This window comes from Tamandua tetradactyla, chromosome 11 (assembly GCF_023851605.1).
Source record: "Tamandua tetradactyla isolate mTamTet1 chromosome 11, mTamTet1.pri, whole genome shotgun sequence".
NCBI lineage: Eukaryota > Metazoa > Chordata > Mammalia > Pilosa > Myrmecophagidae > Tamandua > Tamandua tetradactyla.
Window position 1 is genome coordinate 24259736 of NC_135337.1, and position 27542 is coordinate 24287277.

Below are 27542 nucleotides of genomic sequence, written 5' to 3' on the forward strand. Positions count from 1 at the left end.
TTTGCTAAGGTTACTTCAGTGAAGGCGTGTCCCACTTCAGTCATGGTGGGTCTTAATCCTGTAATGGGAGTCCTTTATAAGAGAATGGACTTTGGACATGAAAAGAGAAAGTCGCTGAAACAAGAAATTGAAATCAAGGAAACCTTCCAGAAAAAACCTGGAAGAAAAGGGAGAGACCAGCAAAAGCCATCATGTATCTTGTCATGTGACAAACAAGCCAAGGATCACCAACATCTGGTCTTTAGGAAGAAAGTATCACTTTGGTGATGCCTTGATTTAGACATTTTCCCAGCCTCAAAACCATGAGTGAATACATTCCCATTATTTAAGCCAAATCACTTCATGATATTTTCTTTGAGCAGCCTAGGAAATGAACATTCCTTTAAGAGTAGTTAGAATCACATCCTGTCTTTGACACAGCATTAGTTTGGATTCTCCTAGAAGGAGATACCAAATGAAATTAGATATAAAAGAGATTTATCAGGGTAAATACCTGTAAATGATAAAAGGGGAGTAGCGGGTAGCCAAGGAAGGCAGAAAGATCCTTTAGACCGTGAGGGAGGTCTGACACCTGCAAAGGGCAAGAAGAATGAAAGAGAATCGGGTAGGAAAGCCTCAGGTGACAGCACATTTCGAAGAAAGATTTGGCCAGGCCAATGCAGTCTTCCAGCTAAAATTGCCAGTTAGAGGTATCCCACATCTCATAGAAATGGCCTCCCCTTAGCAACCACACCGTGCCTAGGCACTGACCAGAAGGAGCCCATGGGAAGTGCGACCTCAGTGTGGGTGCAGTAATGGATCCAGAGGAGCCGCGGCTGGGGCCATTAGCCTGTAAGGCTGCTACAGCCAGAGATCTGAGTGGCACATTTCATGGCCACCACAGATGTCCTCTCCAAACTCAGTGACAAATCTTCTTAAATACTCTTCTGGCACTTACCATCCAAACCTCTTAAATAAATTGCATTACGTGCAACTTTGTAGCATTATTAATTGTCTCAGTTTGTGTTCACCCAACTAGATTGTGAACTCTTTTTTGAATGTCAAGCCAAAGCCCTGTCTTTAATTCAGATGGCATTTAAGTATTCATCATAATAAAAATTGCTTTACTTTCATGAATTTGCTAGAGAGCAAACAGTGAATAGTGTGTTTTTGGCACAGAAAGATGAAATGAGAGGGAATTAAGAGAGAATATGGTTTCGTTGAAGAGTCCTACAGATGGCACAGTACATTCATGAAGGAAGGGAAACTATAGCATGTGAAGTACACATTACCTGCTGTAGCAAAGCAGACATTAGGGCCAAGGCACACACATTTGATGAGATGAATTCCAAGTAGGTGGAAACAATGTGTATCCAGAGCATATCGTGGAAAATCATAACCTAGGCCAACAACTAATATGGAAGAAGACAAGCTAGATATAATGGATGGGATTTGAAGTAGACAGCAAGTCACAGAAACCCTTTTTCCTTAGAATACCCCTGTCCTTAGAGGTAGTTTTCAATCATCATGACACTGCCTTCTTAACCTTGGTTAATTGGACCAGGGGAGACACCTGAACTTCCTGGAATTTGGAATTGGACTTTGGTAGAACTAATCATTTGGAACTATGTCATTGAACTGAACTGACATGCACATGGGAGCCAAGGCTCCTGGTAACATTTGGGGTAACCATGTGTGCTTGTTTGAAGCTATTATTTACCCCAGAAAAGCCACGTCCTTTAATCCTCATTCAATATTGCTGGGCAGAAACATTTTTATTGTTTCCATGGGGATATGTCCCACCCAGTTGTGGGTGGCAACTTTTGATTAGATGGTTTCCATGGAGATGGTCTCCACCCATTCAAGGTGGGGTTGCTTATTGGAGCTCTTTAGGAGGAAACCATTATGGAAAAAGCTTTAGAACCACCAGAAACAACAGCACTAGCACAGACAGAGCCCTGGGGAAGCTGTTGAAGAAGCCTGGAGAGAAAGCTAGCAGATGTCGCCATGTGTCTTCCCAGCTGAGAGAGAAATCCCAAACATCATCGGCCTTCTTGAGCAAAGGTATCTTTACTTGAATGCCTTAATTTGATATTTTTATAGTCTTGCCTTAATTTTGACATTTTCATAGCCTTAGAATTGTAAACTTGCAACTTAATAAATTCTCTTTTTAAAAAACTGTTCTGTTTCTGGTATATCACATTCCAGCAGCTTACAAACTAGAACACCATGTCTACTAGGAAGCAGAAAGAATTGGCTTGCAGAAAGACATGAGTGACTCAGGCATTCAGGGAGGAGCTAAGCTGAGAGACAGCATGACTCAAAAGGAAGAAAAAGAATGATTCTGAGAGTGTTGTTACCTGGACCCCTAAGGACTATCCATTTTTCAACTTAGTCTTACATACCCTTTAGTCCTAAAATAAACCACCAACCATAGAAAAAATTCATTCTTTTTCTTAATCCAGTTTAATGTGTGTGTGTGTGTTTTAGTGTCAACTAAAAGATTATTTACTTTTTGCTTACTGATTAGGCATATAAACCACTGGATTAATTTATTAAGCTTCCAGAATGTAATATACCAGGAGTGGAACAGCTTATAAAGGGGAAATTTATTATGTTACAAGTTTACAGTTTTAAGCCTATAAAAATGTCCAAATTGAGGCACCCAGGGAAAGTACTGTGCTGGTTTAAATCTGTTGTATACCCAGAAAAGCCATGTCCTTTAATCCTCATTCAATATTGCTGGATGGTATCTTTTTTTTTTATTTATTTAAGAAAACAAACAATGCACTTAGAACCACCAAAATGGACATCTTAGTTAGCTTAATCATAGGCATATTTAAATAAAGTAACCATGTAATCATTGTAAAGCCTGTGTTTGCATAGTAAGTTTCATAAACCAATTTAAAATTAAGACAACAAGGAAAAAAATCTACAAATTCAGATGGCAAAGTTCTTAAATTCTAAGTACTAAATACGACTTAGATTGGATGGTATCTTTTTTATTGTTCCCATGGAGATGTAACTCACCAATTGTGGGTGATAACTTTTGATTAGATGGTTTCCATGGATATGTGTGACAGAGCCAATAAAACGGATAGAGCCCCGGGGAAGCCATTGAAGAGAAAGGTAATAGATCTCGCCACGTGCCTTTCCAGCTGAGAGAGAAACCCTTCTTTAAAAAAAAAAAAATTTTTTTAAAACATAACGTACAAACACAAACACTCTTACCATATGATCATTCCATTCTTGGTATATAATTAATAACTCACAATATCATCACATAGTTGTACATTCATCACCATGATCATTTCTTAAAACATTGGCATCAATTCAGAAAAAGGAATAAAAAGAAAAAAGAAAAAAACTAAAAAATACCATACCCGTTACCCCTCCCTCTCATTGACTGCTAGTATTTCTATCTACCCAATACAATTTAGCCTTTGTTTCCCCTATTTTTTCTATACCTCTTACCACTCCCTTTCATTGATCACTAGCATTTCAATCTACTAAATGTGTTTTAACATTTGTTACCCTATTCTTTATTTATTTTTAATCCATGTGTTTTTGTCATCTGTCCATATCATAGATTAAAGGAGCATCAGACATAAGGTTTTCACAATCACACAATCCCACTGAAAGAGCTATATCATTATGCAATCATCTTCAGGAAACGTGGCTACTGGAACACAGCTCTACATTTTCAGACACTTCCCTCCAGCCTCTCCAATATACCTTAACTAAAAAGGTGATACCTCTATAATGCATAAGAATAACCTCCAGGATAGCCAATTCTATTTGAAATCTCTCAGCCATTAACACTTTGTCTCATTTCTCTCTTCCCCCTTTTGGTCTAGAAGGTGAGAGAGAAACCCTTCTTGAACCAAATTATCTTTCCCTGGATGCCTTAGAGTGGTCATTCTTATAGCCTTGCTTTAATTTGGACATTTTCATGACCTTAGAACTGTAAACTTGCAACTTCATGAATTTCTCTTTTTAAAAGCCATTTTGTTTCTGGTATATCACATTCCAGCAGCTTGCAAATTAGAGCAGATACTTTAATTCAAGAGAGGCTGGTGGGTCTGGAACACCTCTGTCAGCTAGGAAGGCACATGGTTGACATCTGCTGGTCTTTGTTCCCAGTACCATTGATTCCAGCTTCTGATGCCACTGGTTTCCCCTCTAAGCCTTCACTTAGCGGCTCTGGGACAATACTCTGGGTTTCATCTCTTAGCTTAGCATCTGCCGGGGTCAGAGATTTCTTCTTTTTAAGTCTGGCTATTTCTGGGAGTCCTTGCTTAGCACCCAGGCTATTTCTGTCTCAATTTCCAAACGTCTACGTTGGCTCTGCCTGTCAGCTCTGAAGTTTTTCCAAAATGAAGTTTCTCCTTTTAAAGGATTCCAATAAACAAATCAGGACCCACCTTACGTGGATAGAGTCACATCTCCATCTGATCAAAAGGTTCCACCCACAGTTGGGCATGCCACATCTCTATGAAGCTAATCTAATCAAAAGTTTTTATACTACAGTATTGAATCAAGATTAAAAGAAACAGCTGCCCCCACCAGATTGGATCAGGATTAAAACATGGCTTTTCTAAAATTGGCACATAATATTTTCAAACCAGCACAGCCACAAACAGGAAATTCAGAAACATGACATGTGCTGACATGCAGCCAAGCAAGGGATTAGCACTAGGAAAGCAACAACTCAAGCCCTAAAAAAAGTGGCCTCATAAAGGGGCCACTGGTGTTAACCGCTTAGTAGGAATCTGGTGTTTCCGTTTGCTAAAGCTGCCGGAATGCAATATATCAGAAATGGACTGGCTTTTTCAAAGGGGATTTATTTATTAGGTTGTGAATTTATAGTTCCAAGGCTATAAAAATGTCCAAACTAAGGCATTAACAAGAGGATACCTTCACAGAGGAAAGGCCAGTGGCAAATCTCCCAGGTTCTTCTGTCAAATAGGAAGGGACATGGTGATGGCTGCAGGCCCTTCTCACCTGGTTTGATTTCAAAATGGCTCTCTCCGCTCCTATGGGTCCTTCTGGCTTCTCATGGGGTGTTTTTGTACTCTCTTAGCTTCTCATGGCTGTGCTCTCTCCAAATTTTCTCTCCCTTAAAGGACTCCAGCAAGCAGATTAAGACCCAACCTGAATGGGCTGGGTCACATCTCCATGGAAAAACCGAATCAAAAGGTCCTTCTCAATAAAAGGTCTCTCCCCAGAAGATTGGAGTAAGAGAACATAGGCTTTTTTGGGATGCATAACAGATTCAAACCAGCACACCTGGTAACTTCAAAAGTTATCAAGTCAGAAACTAAGCATGATTCTGTATTCCAGGACCTAGTTTTAAGGACCGAGGTATAGGACAGAGCTTTCACAGGAACAAGGAAGAAGTTAGTTATTAGAAGTCAGAAAGAAATTAAAAATATAAAAAGAAAAAAGAAGCAACAACAAAAACCATAGAGGTCAGGCATAAGGTTAGTGATACTATGACCTTTTAAACTATTGAATTCCCATTAGAGGTAGAATTCATTCATGCATTCAAAAGACTTATTGGGTACATATACCTTCTAGAGAATTTAATATGTTAACAGACTGGGTTGGGGTTCAAGGTCCTGAAGGGTGGAACCAACCTGGGTGGCAACTGCTGTCGAGAAGAGAAGCTGAGAGGCAGGAAGTAGGGCGGAAGGCCAATTAGCTAAGGATGTGGCATGGATGAGAGATCGTTAGAACTTGAACTCTTCTTGGGTAGAACAGACCAGGAGGAAGTGAAAATTGACAACTGAGGAAGCATCAAGGAGATAGTGGTTTTTTGAGAGAGGAGAAGAAGTAGGAAGTGAAAGAATCATTTGGAAACGGAGATGTTAAACACACAGTTTACCTATTTTTCAGCTTCTCTTAGGGCCCTGGTGGCAACTGACGCACCTGTGAAAAATATCTCTTGTGCTTCCTGAGGCTGAATGAGGTGTTTCATCGCATACTTGCTCTACTTTGCCAAAGCCAAAGATAAAACTTCAGGAGGGGGTTTTGTATTAAGCCTTTCTTTAATTTAATCCAGTCTCACCCGATAGGCAAGACCAGTTTCCTTTAATATAGTTCAGCTCAAAATCTTCTCATTTAACCTTCTGACCTACTTAGAAGAAGAAATATAATAAGGGAAGAAGAATAGAGGGTTTAAAAAAAAAAAAGAAGGGTGCCAAATAATTTATTGCTCATGTTGCAGTAAAAGTTGGTCGACACTACTCTCCTATGACCTCCTTCTCTACCTTTCCGCTTGCTCTTTTGAATATCTTCTAATAAAAGATGTTACTTTTCATGGAGTCCCCAAAATATTTCTCTGGAAATGTCAGGGACTCCCTACTCAGTGTGTTAGTTAAGCTTGACAATATGTGCTATCAATCGACTTAGCTATGGCAAATTAGGACACATGCTATTTATTGTCTCTAGTTTCTTTGCTCTTAATCTTGTTTCTAGTGCTGTTGGTATCATGTGGAATCAAAGACCTGAGAAAGAGTCAGCAATTTCTGCTCAGCTCTGACTGTCCTGGTGGGGAGCAAATCCCTGTACCCCACCAAGCCTCCATTCCCTCCTCTGTAAAAAAGAATACTAATACTTACTCTAATACCTCATTATGTGATTTTGAGGCCAAATGGTACATATGCTAGTGGAAAGATCCTAGTTCTTCTCCTTACTACCTCTGTGGCCTTGGAAATTCACTTGAGTTCCATGCCTCGGTTTCTTTACTTGTAAAGGGGTGTGGGTATGCTAATATTCCCTGTTCACATGTGCTTTATGAAGATAAAATTACATATGCATGCTAAAGTATAAAGAATATATTAACCATTGCAACACCTAATAATGCCTTAGCATGGAATAATGATGTTTTAGCAAAAGATAAAGATTGCACACTTGTGAATTAATTTTTTCTTCTTATAACAGTATTTAATATACTTTTAAATTATAATGTTTATATAAGATTATTTTTTAAATATTTGCATAGAGAATCTGTTATGATTTCTATGACAGAATCAAATTTAAACAAGATATAGCCACTTAAGAAATAAAATATGGAATTTCGATTACATATAAAAATATTCAGGGTGGGTAACGGTGGCCCAGCAGGCAGAGTTCTTGTCTGCCATGCCGGAGACCTGGGTTAGATTCCTGGTGCCTGCCCATGCGAAAAAAAAGAAAAAGTGAATCTATAGGCATTCGGTTCCCAGAGCCTGCCCATGCAAAAATATATATATATATTCAGTGGTAGAATGCTCGCCTTCCATGCAAGAGACCTGAGTTCAATTCTTGGACCATGCATCCAAACAAACAAACAAAAAAAGGAAAGAGTACCTCATTAAAGCAATCAAAGACCTTATTGCATATTTCATTTTTCAATGAAAATTTGTAGAAAATAAAATATTGTACTCTGTTTTCACTCATAATTTATTAATTTCACAGTCGCTTGAATTGCCAGAAATATGGGTTTATACATAGAGATAAGGTTATAATAATAGAGTCTGATTTAGTGAATATGGCTCAGTTTTCCATGAAGATTATTACCATCCATAGAAGCTTCCTTTTTTGCATTTTTTTAAACTAAAAATATTCTACTATTAAACTGGCTAAATTCTAATATTCTTTAATCTTGTGTTTCCTTGCAAGATAATAGTTGGAGAAACTGCTGTGTTTTGCCTACAACTAGCCACGAGGGACTTTGAAAACCAGGAAAAAACTATTTTAACTGGAGATTGTTGCTATATAAACCCACTGGTCCGCCGAACTATCCGATTTCTTGGTATGTCTTCATTACATTGTTTTTACTATTGTTGAAACATTATGTGTAAATTGACCTTTACAGTGTCCAGAATTTTGAGTGTTTACAAATATTAGACATTCTTTCCTTTGAAATATTTCAATTTGGTTTCAAAATAAGCATTACCTACTGTTTTCTCTTTCGTATTATGAGACCCCACTTTGGGAAGTCATTTCCACATTATTTTAGGAAAAATGACGCTATAGTTGGATATTTATTACTCTTTTAAAAACTACAAATTACTGTAATTAAAATAAATGATTTACTGTGTTTATGAAATTTCCAAAGCAATGTTTTTTTGGGAAAATGATGATTCATGTAGATTATCGAACATCATGAAGAATAAGAAAAACAGCTTGGCAAATAGAAGAAATGTTATTTGTTAATTAGTGTACATACTACTCCCTGCCTTCATTCTGAGCAGCTTCTTATAAAAATGTATTGGTGGTTTTATTAGAGGTTAAGGGTTACTGAAACTTTAACATTCAAACTCAAATTCTAGCACTAATAAAAATAAAACATTTCTGATTTGTTGGAAATCATCTCAATTCAATGCCAGCTTGGCCAAGGCAATCTTTTCACTGATGGAATACAATTGAATATAAATTCTGTACAAAGATTTCTCAGATAGAAATACATAGATTTATCTATACTAAATAAAATTTGAGATAAATTCTGGTCATTATCTAAGATACATTAACAATGCTGTGAGCCTTTTAAAGTATTTCTCATATTGATGGGCTCAAGATGAAACCTTTGGAGATGTTATGTATAGATCACTTAATCTTTATATAAACCCATTAAAGACTAGCCAAATGTCATCATTTAAAGCCCAAAGGTCCTAAAATCCAAAAATGTTCCTTATATGGCCATCAAGTTATACATCTGTAAAGCCCTCATTTATCCTTTTGAAAGCTAACATTATATAAAACTTTAAAAGTTGTTTTTCACATGCATCAATGCTATGTTCTTGATTCATTTCTGTTTACATGAGTCATTTAATTGCAAAAAAAGGCAATAGGCAACAATATACCCAGAACTAATAGTGTTTGATGAAGTTGAAGCTTTTCCAAATTCTGTTAAATTATAATGCCTATTTAAGTCAAATATTTTTCTGCATTTGCACACATATTTCTTCCATAGAAAATATGGCACAAAGGAAAGTGTGCTTTTAAGTCTCTGCATATTTTTAACTTATATGATATTATGTAACATTCAGGAGTCTGTAATTTTTTTCTTGTTTCTTGTTTATTATGATTTGAGTGTTTCTAGTTTGTTCGAATAACATGGAAGCATATAAGCAAAGGATTACTGCATAATGGTCATCACTTTTCATAGTGACTTTATTCTCGAGGTCAGCAGAGTGGATACACTTTGGAATCTCATTTAATTTATTACATTTGTAGTCAGCTAAAGTACTGGCCCTGGACCTTATGCACTGACATTTTAATTCTGTAGCATATTTGGCAACTTGAAGTATCAAGAGATCTTTCTATATCCTTATCAAATATTTCTCTCTATTTTAAGCAGGAAAATCTAATACATCTGCTAAAAAGAATGGTTTAGTTAAATAAAATGAGTACATCTTAGCCTATATTTCAATGAAGTACAAATGAAGAAACTTTTAATTTAGATCTCCATGTTTAACCATGCTATTTTAGAAAGAGAGTTTATGTACATTATTTTATTGAGTTCAGTTCTCTTTGATTTCTCTGCCTCTCCGAAATGTCTGCTTTTGATTGCATTTACTTGTGTGACTCATGAAATGCTGGTAAAGCTGTAAAGAAAGGGCTTTTTATTTTTCCTTTTAGAATTTTGAGAAAAAGGTAAAACTAATGTCTTTGTTCTGTTGTCATTTAGATAGAGTTTTGCATGTGCAGGTTGTGTGTGGGAACTTCTTTAATCTCAGTATTTTGAAAACTAAAAGGAGACCCATGCATTTCATCTTGCAAAATTATTTGATCCTGCCCAACCTTCCTGGTGATTTCCTGCAGAATAGCCAATAATTATATCAGTGAAACAAACAATCCAGAACACATAGCTAAGAAGAAAAATATTTAATTATTATAATAAAATTATATGACTTTTTAATGAATCAGCTGTCTTGAGAAGTATCATTTTAGTTAAGTTTTTGAAAGGCCCTAATAGGTTTTATTTCACAAAATTATAGAAGGATGGATTTTTTTACATTGGACACAACATCTTTGAAGGTTGTATCTCTAAAGTTAATCGAACATCCTGTTGATGAATATATTTTGGCTCCCTAAATAGAAAACTAAATTTTGGCAATAAGGACAATGACATTAGAAAATGTTCTTGATATTCGAGCAAATTGGTAAGTTCTTTACAAAAGGTGAAGGAAAACAATCTATGTACTTAATTTTATTCCTTAAGATACTTAAAGCAAATAATTCGAGTACTGTAAAAATAGTTGAAAAAATTATCATCTTGATTGCCTTGTAATTTTTTGAAATTGCTTTATATTTGATAAATTATCCGAAGAAAGCCACTCAATAAAAAAAGATAAGGTGGGATGACACTACTAGCTGTTATATAATTTTTAAAAGTGTGCTTCTTAAGGCAGTGTGGGGATTAATCTGAAAACATTCTGCTTCACTCAAGATTTTCCATAATATTTAAATGAAAACTGATGGCATTGGATCTTACTGCTAATTGGCACCTCCAGCATAGTTAATATGAGTCAGGATGGGTTTAAGAGGCATAAATCAGAGGGAGACAACTGCTTTGCTTTATAATAGTTAGATAAAAAAACATTTTCAAAAACAGGGAAGGAAAAAGATTGCTAACATTAGTAGATCATTACAGACTGTACCCTCTTAGGAGAAACATGTTTCCATTTTACAAACTGTATTACCCAAACACAGTCTTAGAATATATTTTCTTCCTTTATTTTATGCTTTATAAACCTGCCATGCATAACAATGTAGCCAGTGGTAGAGAACCCAATATGGTAAATAATTTTAATACTCCCTCTACTCCAGAAAGCTAAGGGAGGAATTAAGTGGGGAGTGAAATGGAGGAAATCAAATATATGTATGTATATATGCAATATTTTATAGTTCCTAAAGTATTTCCATGTTAGCTTATTGTACACTGAAATACACCAAATAAAGAGTTTAAATTGTTTGTTTTCTTCCATAGGAATTTATACATTTGGACTATTTGCTACAGATATATTTGTAAATGCTGGACAAGTAGTTACAGGAAATCTGGCTCCACATTTTCTTGCCCTGTGCAAACCCAACTATACAGCACTTGGATGTCAACAGTACACACAGTTCATCAGTGGTGAAGAGGCCTGTACTGGCAACCCAGACCTCATCATGAGAGCAAGGAAAACATTTCCATCCAAAGAAGCTGCTCTCAGTGTCTATGCAGCTATGTATCTGGCAGTAAGTAAGCATTGTAAAATAGTATCCGTCTGCGTTTTGTTAATTCTTCAATTTTGAAAGTCACTTATAGTACATTAACAGCTATCTGGAGGCCATTTAATTTATTTTTAATAATCACTAGATTGTAAATAAAATTAAGTCAGTTGACTCTCCTGAGATTATGTATGGGTATTTAGTTGTATTTAAAAACATAGCCATTAGCATTTCTATTTGAAACTATGTTTGTCTTTGATTAAATAGGATTTAATGGAAACACATTTATCCTGTAGCATTCGCCATGAACTTGTAATAGTACAGGAAATTACTTAGGTCTCTTTGCTACCTACTCAAGCTCTAATAGTCTCTGGATTGGAGGAGGGTGTTTGGAGAGGTTAGGAGCACTCTTCTTCTAGAAGACTCTCTTGTTACTGGTAACAATATTGTTATAGTATCTCAAACCAGTGTTTTAATAGAACTATCGAACACTGAACTTATAAATGCTACTTTTCCCTTTTTTTTTTAACCATTTGCATCATTTCAGTGTCAGGAGCCGGGCCCCAAGCACAGGTATCTTAAGACTTTCCTGTAGAAGTAAGTGATCAGAGCTGACTGCATTGCTGATATACAGAAGTAGAAAGAGGATTGGGTATGGCAAGCAGCTCTTGACCTGGTATCCCAGTATTCCTATCATCAGCTTTCCCTTCCATCACCAGGACCTGCCTTGCAGCTATGAAGTTGGATTCCAAAAGTGTACCCTATTGGCTTTTCTATAAACTTCTATAAGGAGTTGAAAGAATTTAAATGTCTTTTTAAGTTCTCCTTTCCATGGATGCCAATAGCTACTTTCTTCTACTTTCAGCTTATTGACAAGAAATTTGTAAAGACTCAGGATAGATTTGCAACAAAATTTGATCATGTCTAATGATGTGGAAAAATGTAGGATTATTTTTACCTTCAAAAAGCTGTTTGATAATGGAAATGTTTCCAATACAGTCATTCCAGATTATCACTAAAATATAGCAATGTCCTATAACACCTCTGCTTGTGATTGGAAATAAAGACTACTATAAGATAAGGAGAATTTAGGAGAGGAAACATGCCACTGCACATAACTTAAAGTTTTTAAGCCAATTTATCATCAGTCTTTATTACCTGGGCTTAAAAAAAATTCCATTAAGAAAAATGTTATAGAACTAAGGATCAAATTCCATCCTATTTTTTTTCCATTGCCATCTGATTTTGTACAGTTTGCCTGTCACAACTTGCTCTTTGCCCTCTCACTGCTTCAAAACTCTGTTCTTCCAAATTTCCCTAATTTCTTTTGCCTATCACTTTGCATTCTCCTTCACATTCTAAGGTACCTATAGGCCTGATATGTGCTCTGCGAACCATGCACATCTAACCGTGAATTCCTTCCCATTCACTAAGTTACTTGACTGCACCTTCCACCTCTGGTAGAATATGAAGCACTCAGCCTTAAAATGAAGCTTTGAAACTTCAGTGAATCAGCATCACAAAGTGCTTTCCACTGATTGCCATTTCACCCAAATCTGATGTTTATATTTGTATCTGGGAATGAATTGTAAATATATCTACATATATATATGCATATAAGCCAATGCCTTGGGACAAATTCCTGATTATTTCCTGACCTCAAATACTTATTACATGAATATTTTAGCGCTAACAGATGACAGATTTTGCTATGGAGTCAGGATTTGCCAAGTGGTGACTGTGCTCCTGTCGTGAAATACTTGGCCTTTTTATTCTGCCAAAGAAGTGCTAGCAAAGGCATTTTTCCAGTGGGGGAACACGTTCTCCTTTTTTTTTTTTTTTTAAATACATGGGCAGGCACCGGGAAGCGAACCCGGGTCCTCTGGCATTCCAGGCAAGAGTTCTTTGCCTGCTGAGCCACCGTGGCCCGCCCACGTTCTCCTTTTATGCAGTGGAAGAATCATTTTGTGTTGCGCTTGATCTCCTGGCCACCTACAGCCATTTGATTGGTTACTTCTGAATTATAAGCCGTACTTTTCTAATCCTTAATTAAGGCTAATAGATGTTAGTAATAGTAATAATGATAATAGCAAAAATTTATTGAGCATTTACTATGTGCCAGACAATAAGGGTTTCACTTTTACTAATTTAATTAGTTCTTATGTGTTTTTCAAATTTGTCATTTATTTATTTAATAATTGAATATTTCTGCTAATGTATTTAATCCTCATAACAATTCTTTAAAGAACGTATTAACACTCATTTTGCAGATGAAGATACTCAGAAAGAGAAGTAACTGACGCAGAGGCATAGAACGACAAATTTTACTGCCTACGATGATTCCCAATGTTCCAAAGAGGGAAAACATTAAATCATAGTGCCTATAAAGTATACAGGGGCAGCGGAATACCCTCCCCCTGCATAATCTCCACATCCTGTAAAAGTTAAAGCGGAGAGTGCAAATGACAGATTTGTTTAGAGAAAAAATACCAAAGAATCACTGCAACACTCGGAAATCTTCTATCATTAAACAGTGATTCAAATTCAAAGTCAAGATTCCTACTTGTAATTACATTGATGGGTACCTCTTTCTTGTTAACAATAGATTCTTTTCTCTGCTAACTGCTTTGCTCTCTTTCCCCACCACCCCTTTTTGTGTGTGTGAGTGTGGGTGGCTGCTATGGCAACTCTGAATATAACTCCTGCTGCAAATGTAGGCTTTACAGTCATGTTTTGCCATTATATTGGAACCTATATACAAATATATTTCTTCCACCATCACTAGAGACACCTTAGGAAAATTTTATAATAGAAAGGTTGGGGTATTTCAAACTAATGTAGTCTCATGTAATGCTTGCTAGACTCTTGATGAGTACGTAAAAAGAAGAAAAGAAGCCATATATTCAGTAGTTTCTGTGGAAATAGGTTTGTGGCTATATTTAGTTATAGGTATTTTTAAGTGCGTTGTAGGTGTTATAAACATATGAAACATAAATAAAAAATGTGTCCTATTATGAAGTATGCAAATAAGAACTGAGAAATAGCTTTCTGGTGCTTCTTTTTGTGGATTAGTAAATGAAATCAAGGAACTTGGCTTTCCCTTAGCATCTGACTTTAATTAAGGCTTTGAGGATAATTTGATAACACAGTTTTCCTTTGCTTAAAACCTTTCAGGAAAAAAAAGCCCTATGCCTATTTTTGAAAATGCTGTTGGTTTCCCAGGAAAATTTTCTGAAGGTTATTTAACTCTTCACTGTCAAATTTCTAATTTAGTATTGTTACATTAGAATAATACCTAAATTTTAACTTTGTGGTATTTTGTTTCATATAAAATGGGTTATTTTCCATTTAAAGACAAATGAGCTTCAATGTTGAGAATGAAAAATTACATTTAGGAACTTTCCAGTTAACCTTATCAAACCATGAAAAAGAAAGACATAAAAATGATCTGTTTTGATCATTTCCCAACTCTGACCTTAGATTTTTCTGAAAATGTTAAAAAAAAAATAGTTGAGGTTCATTTCTTACCCTTATGTTAGACTTAGCATTTTCTGTTCTTGTCTTAAAAAAAAAAATCCCAAGCCTCAAGATAATTTTTCTCGGGATTCTGTTGGTTGACTTGTGGTTTCCCAGCACATCTATCCTTGCCGGATCCAAGGGGCTGCATCCAGCTGACCAGAAGTCTTTCTTAAAAATCTTCCTCCCTGATGGCAGTCTCAGAGTTGCATTCCAAGAGGGCCTGGGGTTGAGCTCTAGGCTCCTAAATATGTTTGACATCAACCTCACTGTGTTCTTTTGGTCCAAGCAAGTCACAAGAAAGAGGCTCCACCTAGATATGGGAGGCACAGCAAGGTCAGATTGTGAAGAGGCAACTCACCTGGATCAGGAAGAATTTGTGGACAGTAAGCAGTTACCCCCAGTCTTTCCCAGAAGACCAGTGGAAAGCTCCAAAATATCATTTTCCTTTCTCCTCTTTCCTATCTGTGCCCAGTTATTCAAATCATCCTACTCTTACTTCCCACCGAGTCATCTTTTATAATAAGCTCATACCGTCCCATGTAGAGCAGTCAGTACTCACGACTACCCAGACAAGAACAAAATCAACACAATCCACTGATGTCTGTGCATCCCTCCCACCCCCTTAGTGTCTTTATATTTAAGCCTATATAGGGGCATGAGCAGCCTTCATTCTGGGGTTACGAGAATTTGGAGAATGCATGCCAGTTGTAGCAGTTGATTTCATGAACTTGCTCAGGGATAGTGTTTGGGGAAAAAAAAAAAGAATTGGGGGTGGAGATGAAAGGAAATCTCTGGGCTCCCTTTATGCATTTGTCTTCCCTGAGCTGATGAAATCTGGTGCCATCAGAAAGCCATTCCCCTAAATCTTCTCTGCTCAAGAGTAATTTAATGCTCAAATGTATTAGGTCCTAGTGCTCTAGATTTCAAATCAGCAAATTTGATTAAGTGTCTACTAGGTAATATAGCAAAAAGTATTTATTGAGCTCCCACTCTTAATGTGACTGCTGTGCTATTACTGTGACTTATGGTGCTACAACCATCATTAGAAGTCGACTGATGTTTCTCCATCCAGCCTTCAGTTAATTGTTATTGGTAGGGGGTTTAGCAAAAGATATAAGAGACATCTGTGAAGTGCTTATGAGTTCCAGTATTTTCACTACCATGAACCTTTTTATTATTCACCTTCTACCCCTACCCCCATACTCCTCCGTGAACTCCATGATTTTAAATCTTATAACTAGTATAGTATTACTTCCCCATCCCAACTTAGGTCCAGATATTAAAAATGGTCCATAATGATAAGCATCTAATAATGCTGTTTTGAAATTGCATACATCCAAATATTAAAATGGCCAGGATGGTTATAGGCAGTTAAGGAAATGTTTAAAGGCACATGAATACTGTGGAAATTACCTTAATTTTACCTGACCTCTGCAGATGACACTGATATTCGGGTATTCTCCTTTTTGACATGTGGCTTTATAGTGTATCCAGTTCTCCAGAAATTCCTGTGTCTTCAACAACTTATTAGAACCACTGAGCAGCCTGAGGTCACTCGTGTTGCCAACTGACTTGATATATTCCAGCCAAAAAGGGTATTGGCATTTTAGTTATTACCTATGGGCTCATTATTGGTAAATATGCTGTTCTGTTAGGCTTTTCGTAATATTGAAAATATGTCACAGAATTCCATTAACATATCTGAGTTTCTTAGGTGTTAAGAAGCTCTAGCTTGGGGACTGTTGACAGCATTTCCCATGTTATAATTAGGTAAACAGGACTGATTATTAAAAGACAACATGAAAAAGTCAGGGCTGCCTTGTGGCTTTCACCAGCCTGGGGTGCTTGTGCCTTCCTGAGCCCTTTCCTCCATTTAATATTAAAAATTGTAGTCTGTGACTACATTGCCATAAAACAAATAAATGAATATTATATATTAAAACATTTTCTTCAACTTAAAATGTTATATTTCTCTTCTGATTTTAAAGGAAATTTAAACATTCGCATGGATCCCTGAAGGTGTACGGTACCTTCTGTATCTGATGGATAAGTCAAATGCAGCCTTATCCTGAGGATAATAGGAAATAAAGTTATAGATGGAATGCAATCACTCATGTATCTGGTAATGGTAATGAATGTCATCCAGTGTCGGGGGGAGATCACTGCCTATACACGTCACAGGGGAATGCCTCAGAACAAAGCGGAGCTTAGGATGGGTCTTGAAGATGAATATAATTTGGATAGGTAAAGATATGTGGGAAATTGTGGGCTTCAAGGATTCGCAAGAGTACCGAAGTCAGGAATACCCTGTAAACTAACCTGATTTAAGCTAATAAGCAATACAGAGCTGAAAAACGACATTGCAAGAGCAGTGCTTCAGAGTAATTGCATGCAATTCAATTCTGTCAATACTTCATGGATGCCCAGAATGCATCAGGCCTGCATGTACTAATACGAAGTCCCTCTAGAATTTAAAGAATAGGCTGGCACAGAGTCAAGAGGCAATTAAAAATGAAAGAAACTGTAAGTAAAGGGAGCATGTTAAGAAAATTCTGCAGATCTCAGGCATGAAAAGATAAGGATTTGGATTCACCTGGTTTCCCTAAAATTGCCAGCTGTGGTATGATGAGACCATAATTAGAAGAAAGGAAATTCATAGTTTCTGAAGGATGGAATTAGCTTGGATTCTCTGAGCTGCCAGCAGCCTAAGTAGTGTCAGGGTAAGTACAAATTGGAGCTGCCACAGAATCTCTAAGCATCTTTTCTGAGAGCAAAGGGGTAGGCAAGTCAGCCCTAGAGTGCCTAGGTGGCACTCCGGTGTCCACCTCTGGGTTGATAAACCATCACCTGATTGCATAGATGCTATGGCTAAACTTAGCAAGTCCCAAGGCCCAGCTGTAATATTTATTCAGTGCTGCTGTGACTTTCAACTCCTTCCCCACTCAAGCTACTATTTATTGAAAATTATCTATTTGCCTGGCTTCCTACTATGTCCTTTATAATCTTTTTCTTTTCATATGACTTAATCATCACAGTAGCTGAAATGAAAGCATGGCTGTATCCATTTTATGGTTAACAAAACTGACAATGAGGAAAGCTAATAACCTATCCAAGGTCATTCGGTCGTATGCATAGAGCTAGGAATGTCACCCAGGTCAGTGTGACTCCAAAGCCAGCGTTTCGTTCCTTACATCACACTCTGCCCAGAGAAACAAAGCAGCCACATTTGAGTTGTCTTCAGGGAGCACACAATAGGTTAATAAGACCTATTGGTTGAAGTTAATTGAATATTGTATTATATTAATTAGAAAGATGGCTTGAAAAAGAGTATAGTCAAGTTGCTCTTATCTCATGTCTTATTTTCCAGACAGCCAAGTCGCTCAGACATTAAAAGTAATATAAATGGTCTTGATTGTTGTTTTATAATTGTACTTTGATTTTAAGTGAATGAGTATTTTATTCCTGTGACAATGTTTAATATCTTATGTTCTGCACTTAACTAGAGGTGTTAATATAATTGCTTTTAAAATAACAACTTCTACATTAGCTTTAATGTCTTTACAATGTACAAGAATTGGCTACATAATAACCCAGCTAGCTAGCATTGGCAGAGCTTATAACTCATTAGAACTCCATGGTAGGCAATAATATCTTAATGGGGTCTGACAGAACCCAACATATAATGGGAATCATTTCATATCCTGAGGTCAAGTATTCCATCTCTGCCAGGCCTACTGATATATTCTGGTCTGATTTTCAAAAAATAAATAATTCTCTGTTGTAGCTGGCATGGCCTTGCTCCCAGACTCCAGGGCCCTACGTTTGAGGTTTGCCATAAGCTCCATACTGTATATTTTTCTATGACTGACACCTCAGGCACAAAGGGGCTTGCTGTAGAATGTGGTCCAAGTATCAGGGATACTTCTCTCACAGCCTTTACCTGCTGCAGAGTCCTTTCTAGACCTCACTCAGAGCTGGCATCTTTTCATGTCGCCTGGGCCAGAGCTGTATTCTAGGGGTGGAAATGTATTGCCTCATGAACCCAAAGAAGCTTGCCAAGTGTCGTGGCCTTTCTTTATGGTTGGGGACACAAGATGCAGTAGTTTTTCTTTTACTTTGGAGGGAATATCCTTATAAACTCAACTGATATCACAGTCCCCTGACCTAGAGTTTATCTCCCAAGAAATAGATGGCATGAATCTTGCGAAGGCTACCAATATGCTAACCACCTTTTATTTATCCCACACCATTCCCTGGGGCCCTTCGAAAGGGTTAAGTCCCACATCATGAGTGAGTGTCCCCACTTCAACAAACTCTCCCTTCTCATATACTTCAGTCTCCTTGACTGATCACCCTCAAAATCCAGCCCCACATGTCCGCCTTGTCTCCTGCTGGTACATACTGGCTAATTCTTGCATTTCTTTTGGGGTATGGTTCCTTTTCTCCCTTATAGGTCTCCCGGCAACTTAGCCCTAGTTATTGGCCTGGTAGCTAAGGGAGGAAGAGGTAGGGATAAATCATGAAGGAAGCCCCTGTTGCCTTGTTGGGGAAGGGTCTCTTTTTGCTTCACAAAAGTGGAGGTGGAATTGAAAATGCTAACACTTAGTAGGATGGGCCATGTCCAAAGGTTTGAGAGTTAAGAAGAGTCTCAGCAACCACAGTTTTGGGGCACATCTACCCAGATATTACCATCCTGTGTGTCAAGATCTTAGATATTCTCAACCAGGGTCTTGACCTTGGCATAATAGACCTGCCTTATCTGAGCATTCAATCATCTTTGCAGGTCCCCTGACTCTTAACTAGTGAATCAGGAGTTTGGCCTTTGGATTTTTCTGCTTCCCACACTCGCAGGACAAAGACCTCTTTGTAAACTACCAAAAAAGCCCTCTGGCGTTCACACTCAGTTGTCAATTGTTTCTTAACTACCTCAGTTCTTCGTTTTCCCTTTTTATGCTGCCAATGTAACTGAATAAGGGTCAGCCAATTTCATGATCCTTCTAGGAATCATTTTATTGGACTTCTCAGCTACCTGTTTCATGGACCAGGCCAGGGTATGCCTTCCACTTAGGGTCACCAACCGTCCTGATTTGACTGGGCTGGGGGAGTTCTCAGGCCATGGGACTTTCAGTGCTAAAACCAGGAAAGCCTCCTGCAAAACACCTATAAGCACATTCCCCTCACCAGAACATTCTCCAAAGTACCTAATGGTGAGAAATTTAGAGAGGTATTGCTACCTGCTGGACTAGCTGTGCCTCACATACCACTACCACATGGGAGGGTGTCCTCATTTTCAGCCAGGGGATGAGTGGTTCAGTCCCCAAACCCCATCTTACCACCTCTTTTCTTAGACTACACCTAGTTCTACTCTGTAGGATCCTCCAGGAAGCAGAAGCTGAGATAGAATTAGGAGTATGAGAGATTTATTGGAGGGAGGTGAGTAATACTTGTGAAAAATAATGGAGGAAGAATCAAGGTTGGACAGGAAGACTCAGATTTGACAAGGTCTCAGCCTACTTTGAAAAAAGAGCCTATTAGAGGAGCCCCACACAGGGCAGAAATGGCCAAGCCTTAGTGCCTCTACAGTGCTCAGGCCCTGGCTGGGACCATGGCCTCTGCTTCAAGGCTCCAGAGAATCCGGAAGCACTGCAAATGGAGACTATCAGCTAACCGCATTCCTTGCTGTGGCTGAATGAAAGACTCATTATTGAAAGGAGATCAGACAAACATACCTCTGTGGCTGCCACACTGCCTTCATCTAGTTCTAGCTCAGAGAGGGTCTAATAAGCTAATGCACAGAAAAGGGTTAATAATGCCTTTTATTATCTTGTTATCCTCCTTCTGTCAAATATATTTTTATTATAAATGTTTTAACACAGAGTAAAAAATTATAACAGTGTAATTTCAGTCATCAAACTCCTCCTAAATTCAGGAAATAATTCGAATGAAGGACATTTCTTGGCACCTATTCTACTGTCTTATACAAGAGGCTACCTTCTCCTAAGGAACACAGTTTGCTTTGAGCTATTTGTTTGTGCCATTTGAAGAAAATCTTGGAAGGGAAACAAAGGATTTCAAATAACAAGTACAAATCCATACAGAAATTTAGAATATAAAAATAATAACTATCGTTATTGAGTGCTTACTGTGTTAAGCACTTAACATGCAGTATATTTACTGCTTTCTTTCCTTTTCAGATACTTCCATTGGCATCTTTCTATATAGAGAAAAGTGTGTAATTTGCTTATGAATATACATTATCTTTGGACATACATTAAAAAAAAGCAAAACCACTGTATCAATAAAACAGAACCAACAACCAAAGCAATATTTCCATTAATTTGGCTGTACCATTTCTTCTCAAAAAGAATCTTCTAGAAAGATAAGTTTACACCACCTTATCTTATACACCAGTTGCAACATGAGTTTTACCTCCTCAGCATGCACAAACTTCACTGAGACTACTCCTTGGAAGTCATCTACCAGCAATATTATCAGGACCCTCTTGTCTTGCTGGCAGTCTCAGAAGCTTTGATACTCTTGGTCACCCCCTCCTATTGAAATGTTTATTCCTTTTAGAATTTTGAGAATGTCACACTCTCCATTTTCTATCTTCTCTCTTTATTATAGTGCCAGAAAGCCATCTACCAGCATTTATCAAGTTTCTGTTCTTGACCTTCTTTTTTCCCTCTGTTCCCCCTCCCAGGGTAATCCCCGATATTTTCATTTCTTTGTCTTTTCAAATGAATCCCCAAACTCCTTCACCAGTCTTAACCTCTCTCCTGAGCTCCTGATCTTGTTGCTAACTTGAAGTTGTCTGTGCTGTGTTCTATCAGCAGCTCACACTGAGCGTTTCAGAAACCTAAATCATGATCTTGCCACTGCTCCAAATTGGTTCCTGCTTTTGTGTCTTCTAACTTGATTATTGGCATCCCTACCCTCCCAGTCACCCAAGCCTGAAATCTCTGAGTCATCCTCAACTCCTCCCTCTTCCTCGCCCCCACATCCAGATGTCTAATTAATTCTGTTGGTTCCACATTTGAAATACCACTCAAAATCAAAGTCTTTTCTCCTGCATACTTCTGCTGCTAGAGTTCAGTTCCTTATATGGCTTGCCTTGATTATTGAATGAGCCTCCCAAAGAAGCTTCACACATAATTTTCTTCTCATTTCTGTCTATCTTATACTCCACCTCTGGAGTAACACTCCTATAGCATCTCCCTGTGCCCAAAAACTGTCATTGGCAACCCATCAAATTCACACTCCTATCTGTGGCATACAAGTCCCTCTAGGTGCTGGCTAAAACCTCTTCCCTCCCTAACTTCATAATGTCCTTTCTCGAGAACTCAGTTCTCAGCTCATGTTCATTCAGTTCACACTAGACCCTTAGCAGTCACTAAACACCATATTTTTTCTACCCCTGTACTTTGACTTTTGCTCTTCTTTCAGCTGACAGTGTCCTTGTGCTTCCAATTCCTGTATCTGCCTGGTCAAAATTCTGTTCACTGTTAACGTATCAGTAAAAGAAAGTGAAAGTTCAGGGAATGAACAGGAATTGATGGAACCTAAGTGCCCAGAAGTACAACCAGAATCAGCTCGTGAGAAGCATGTGGTGAGGGTAACACTGCGGTGACCACGAGGTCCAGGACATTACTGCCTCCATCACTTTGGGTATTTCCACCAGCACTAACTGCAATGTTTTACTTTATCTGCTTCTTTGCATCCCTTGCAGGGACATCTGATTGATTGTGAGTCATATGCCAGCAAACTACCAGCCAGGCCTTTGAGGAAAGTGATATCCAGTTATTTTGGCTTTGATAGTGGGTTAGAGTTTATTTCCCATATGAGTCAGGCAGGGGGGAGTTTCCCAGTCTCAGGAAGGAGAGTTTTAATTGTTCCATAATGAGAAAAAGAAAAAAAAATTTTTTTACCTTTGCAAGCTAGATCAAGGTTTGCCTCCTTCTTGAGGTTTTATCGCATCTTTCTAAATGGATTCAATCCATCTTCAGTGCACCCAGCATAATGACATCAAAACAAATCATTTTAGTAGCCTTTCCTTTAATGTGACAAAATCATTTACAGTATTAGTTATGTAATAACAGTAACAGTCATGGTATTAACTCATTTTGCAGTTTTAAAGTAAACAGTTATATAAGAACATATTTGGATTTAGAAGCTGTTCAAATTCAGTGTACTATTTCAGATATGAACTACAATTTGCATTTACCCAACAATGATATCAGATTTTACATATATGCTGTTTCATTGTTTTCAATTTTAAACACAAATAAAAACTCCAAGTAGTCAAACAGATTGACAGATATGAAGTAATTCAGGTTCTTTTCCTTCACCTAATTTACCATTTAAACATAGCAACACCCAGTTTGGAGATACCAACTGTGGTCAAAGTTTACTCTTCAGATGAATATGTATAGCTGAATCCATATGCTTAGGGTGAAATGTATAGCTTGGAGTTCTCTAAATTAAATTCCATGTAGAATACACTATGTTAGAGATTATGTAATTAAAAATATGCTCATTTTAACTTCATTTTAACTGCAGCAGTTATTTAAATTTAGACTAATGTTCATTTACTAATGCTCCATAACAAACCACACCTAATGTAGCAGCATGAAAAACAACATTTTACTATATCACAGACTGACTCTATGGGTCAGGTATTTGAAAAAGGCTCAGTGTGACCCATCTCTGCTCCCTGATGTTTCAAGCCTGCACTGGGAAGACTCAGAGGCTTGGGGGTGACTTGATGGCTGGAGCATGGAATCATCTGAAGAGCTGTTCATTCACTTGTCTGGCACTTGGACTGGGAAAACTTAAAGACTAGCCCTTTCTACAAGTGAACGTTCCGTATGGCTTGGCTTCCTTACAGCTTGGTGACCCCAGGGGAGTCAGAGCCCTTATGAGAATGAAAGCCTGAATGTTTCAATTATGACTTCACAGTGTCAAGTCTGCTGCATTCTGGTGTTCCCAAGCAAGCCACAAGCCAGTCCAGATTCAAAGGGAAGGAAATTTGTCTCTACTTCTTGATGGGAGGGTGAAAAGGAAGCATGGTGGGGAAGGGAAATATAACCTGCCACAATCAAAAGATCATTTGGGGAGAGAAGAATATTTTTCGCTAATATTGCTTAGAATGTCCAAAACACGATGATGACAGAGTAGATAGACCTTTACCGAGTTTTATTTTTGTTTCTAAACTCTCTGTAGTTGGTGCTTTCCCTGACTACTTGCAGTTGGGGCAGGTGCTACTGCCAACCCACCGCTGGTGTGCACAGCCCGGCTTCTACTCTCTGAAGGCTCTTGGTAATATACACTTGAAAAGGTTTAAGTTTCACTTTGTTTTATTGTTATCTGTGTATTTTGTCTCCAGTAGACTATACGTTCCCTGAATCTAGGAGACCATTTCTTATAGCCACCAGTAGTATGAATATATGTTAACAGTAGCATGAATATAACACAGACTTAGAAAAGCATGTTAATTGGTTCAAACAACTGCAACTATATATTAAGTGCTCATTTTTATTATCTGGGAGATTTAAATAGATCTGTCCCAAATAAATCTATAATTTCAAAGATATAAGAAAAAGTAGTCAGTCTTGAGGTTGTGTCTACACAAAGTACCAGGTAATTTGTTTTAAATAAATACCTGCCTAGTTCCTTAAATAAATTAAAGATTTGCATTTTCTTTGTCAATTCCATTAGAACCAAGGGAGGCAGTGGGAACATACCTTAACATTTATACAAGGCCCCGTATGCCCTTCTCCTGAGCCTCTTTACCACTCTGACCTCAACTGAAAACAATTTTGTTTATCAGTCTAATAAGTGGACATGATACAGAAGGGAATCCATGCACATCCTGAGCATAGGGGGGTCATGCTGCATCCTACATGCAATCCTAGTCCCCCAAAGCACACCTGTGAGTGGAGGCTGCTGAACTGGATTGTGAGAGAGGCTGGCTGGCACTATCCCTGTGCCTGGCTGTGTCTGTGGCTCCTCGTGTCCATATGCTCAACATCCCATTCAGCACAACTTTGGACCCAGGAGCAGCTGACCTCAGAATGCTCCTTACACACTATAAAAGGCACTTTGCCTCCTGTTTTCCCTAAAAAGTGTATCCTGTTCATGAGGATGGTTGAATAATATATAACTTCCTTTAACTATGTGTGCTAGTTATTGTGCCATGTGCCTTACATAGAATATCTTATTTATCTTCACACTTGTGTGCAGTACGTATTGATGCTATTTCCAGATTAAATATGAGAAAAATGAGGCTGAGAGAAACTTAATAACTTTCCCTTAGGCACAGAGCTGCTCCAAGCTGAATCCAAGCTGCTCTGGATCTAAATCCAGAATGTCTTCCAGGGGTACCCTCTGAACTCCGTCCCCTGCCTCCCCAGGAGGGCCAGCGAACTGCAGGTGCACACCCCAGGGAGGATGTCGGTGCAGCATCTCCAGGTGTCTTCACCTGGCTCTTTTGTTCTGGGTGGCTAAAGACTCTGTAGTTTCCCACGTTTGGGCTTTTGCCTTCCAACCTGGCCATTTGTTTCTCACATGTCCACAGTAGAATGTGGTGTTTTCAACACTGTTGGCTTCTAAAAAGTGAGCAGGAAACCACATCGTACGCGCTAGATAAGGAGCAGTGAGAGGAAGCCAGTGCACATACACCTGGCATATTTCTTATGTTTAAATATTTTCAGTGGTTTCTATGTGCTCATTTATTTGTTGTTTTTAAGTTTCACTTATTTAGGATGACATACGCTAATTCAGCTGGGTCTTTGTAGTTGAGCTTTTTGGTTTTTGTGGGGTTTTTTTTTTGCCCTATGCTGTTTATCATTTTTTATTTTTGGTATTCATAAAAGAAACTGCAGGTATACAGAAAAATCATGCAGAAAATACAGAATTCCCATTTACCAAAACCACAGGCACACGTGTACACACACGCACACACACACACGTTACCCACACAGTTTTCCCTATTGTTAACACTTTGCATTAGTGTGGCAACCTTGTTGCAATCCATGAAGCAATATTATTATAATTATACTATTCACTATGGTCCATAGTTTACGTTAGGGTTCAATGTATGTGTTCTATAGTTTTATGGATATTTTTTAGATTTTTATTCTAATACCGATAATACAACCTAGAATTTCCCCCTTTTAACCACACTCAGATATATAATTCAGTGTCGTTCATTGCAATTAGTTGTTCATTGCAATTACAATGTTGTGCTATCATCACCATAATCCTTCACTAAAACTTTTCCATCAACCCAAATATTAACTGTACAATATAAGCATTAGGGCAGGCGATGGTGGCGCCGTGCCAAAGTTCTCTCCTGCCATTCTAGAGACCTGGGTTCGATTCCCAGTGCCTGCCCTTGTGAAAAAAAAAAAATTAATCATTAATGCTCCATTCCCTACCTCCATCCCAGCCCTTTGTAAACTATATTGTAGTTTCTGGCTCTGTGAGTCTACTTGTTCTAATTATGTCAAGTCACTGAGATCATACAATGTTTGTCCTTTTATGCCTGGCGTATTTCACTCAGCATGTCTTCAAGGTTTATCCATGTTGTTGCATGTGTCAGAACTTCTGTTCCGGAACTTTCCTTTTATTCCTAGTTTTTTAGGTGTTAAATTTTGTCAAAAATTTAAAACAAGATGCTAGATTTTGTCAGTGGCCTTTTCTGTGTCATTTGGTATGATGAGATGTTTTTTTTTCCTTTGTTTTATTAATGTGGTGCATTGCATATTTGATTTTAGATTGATCCACCATTACACACCCTGGATAAATCCCAGCTGATCATGGTGAATAACTTTTTTAGTAGGCTATTGGATTTGGTTTTCTTTATTTTGTTGAGGAATTTTGCATTATATTAATAATTTTTTATTTTATTTTCTTGTGGTATCTTTATCTGGCTCTGGAATTAGGGTAATGTTGACCTCATTGAAAGAGTTAGGAAATGTTCCATTCTCTCCAATTTTTGGAAGATTTTGAGCAGGATTCATGTAACTTCTTAGAATGTTTGGTAAAATTCATATATGAAGACATTTGGTCCTGGGCTTTTCTTTGTTGGGAGGTTTTTTATTGCTGATTCAGTCTCTTTACTTGTTTTAACTGTTGAGATCTTCTGTTTCTTACTGAGTCAGCATAGGTGGTTTGTGTGTTTTTAGGAATTTTCCCATTTCATTTAGGTTATCTAATTTGTTACTCTACAGTTGTATACTATCCTTATAAAATCCTTTATATTTTTGTCAAGTCAATAGTGATTTTCTCTTTCTTTCTTTCTCAGTTTATCTAAAGGTTTGTCAATTTTATTGATCTTTCTAAATAACCAACTTCTGATTTTCTTCATTCTCTCAATTGTTTTTAATATCCTCTGCTTCATCTGTCTTCACTAGAATCTTTGTTATTTCCTTTCTTCTGCTTGTTTTGGGTTTAGTTTGCTTTTCTCCTTCTAAATTTTCTAGTAGTGAGGTTGAGATCTTGTTTGAGATCGTTCTTCTTTTTTAATGTAAGCATTTATAGCTATAAATTTCCCTCTCAGCGTTGTCTTTACTTTGGTATGCTATGTTTACATTTTCATTTGCCTCAAGATATTTTCTCACTTCCGTTGTGATCTCTTTTAACCATTTGTTGTTTAAGAGTACATTGTTTAATGTACACATTTTTTTTTAATTTTCCAATTTAGCCTGTATTTTTAAGTTCTAGTTTCATTCCATTGTTGTTAAAGAAAATATAATTATAATGAACAAATATAATTAAAATGGGGAAAACTAAATAATGATGATAAACATCCACTCATATGCGTCATTATTTTAGGATGA

General features: G+C 37.6%; 1 protein-coding gene across 13 annotated transcripts in view; it reads left to right on the forward strand.

The window, feature by feature from the left end:
• PLPPR5 (phospholipid phosphatase related 5) overlaps positions 1 to 27542 on the forward strand; it is a 413822-nt gene that overhangs the window by 305101 nt on the left and 81179 nt on the right. For all 13 annotated transcript variants that reach the window (XM_077120160.1, XM_077120157.1, XM_077120168.1 and 10 more), the window contains 2 exons: positions 7645 to 7777; positions 10958 to 11208. In XM_077120160.1, coding sequence (XP_076976275.1) covers positions 7645 to 7777; positions 10958 to 11208 — 384 coding nt within the window. The remainder of the gene's footprint in view (positions 1 to 7644; positions 7778 to 10957; positions 11209 to 27542) is intronic.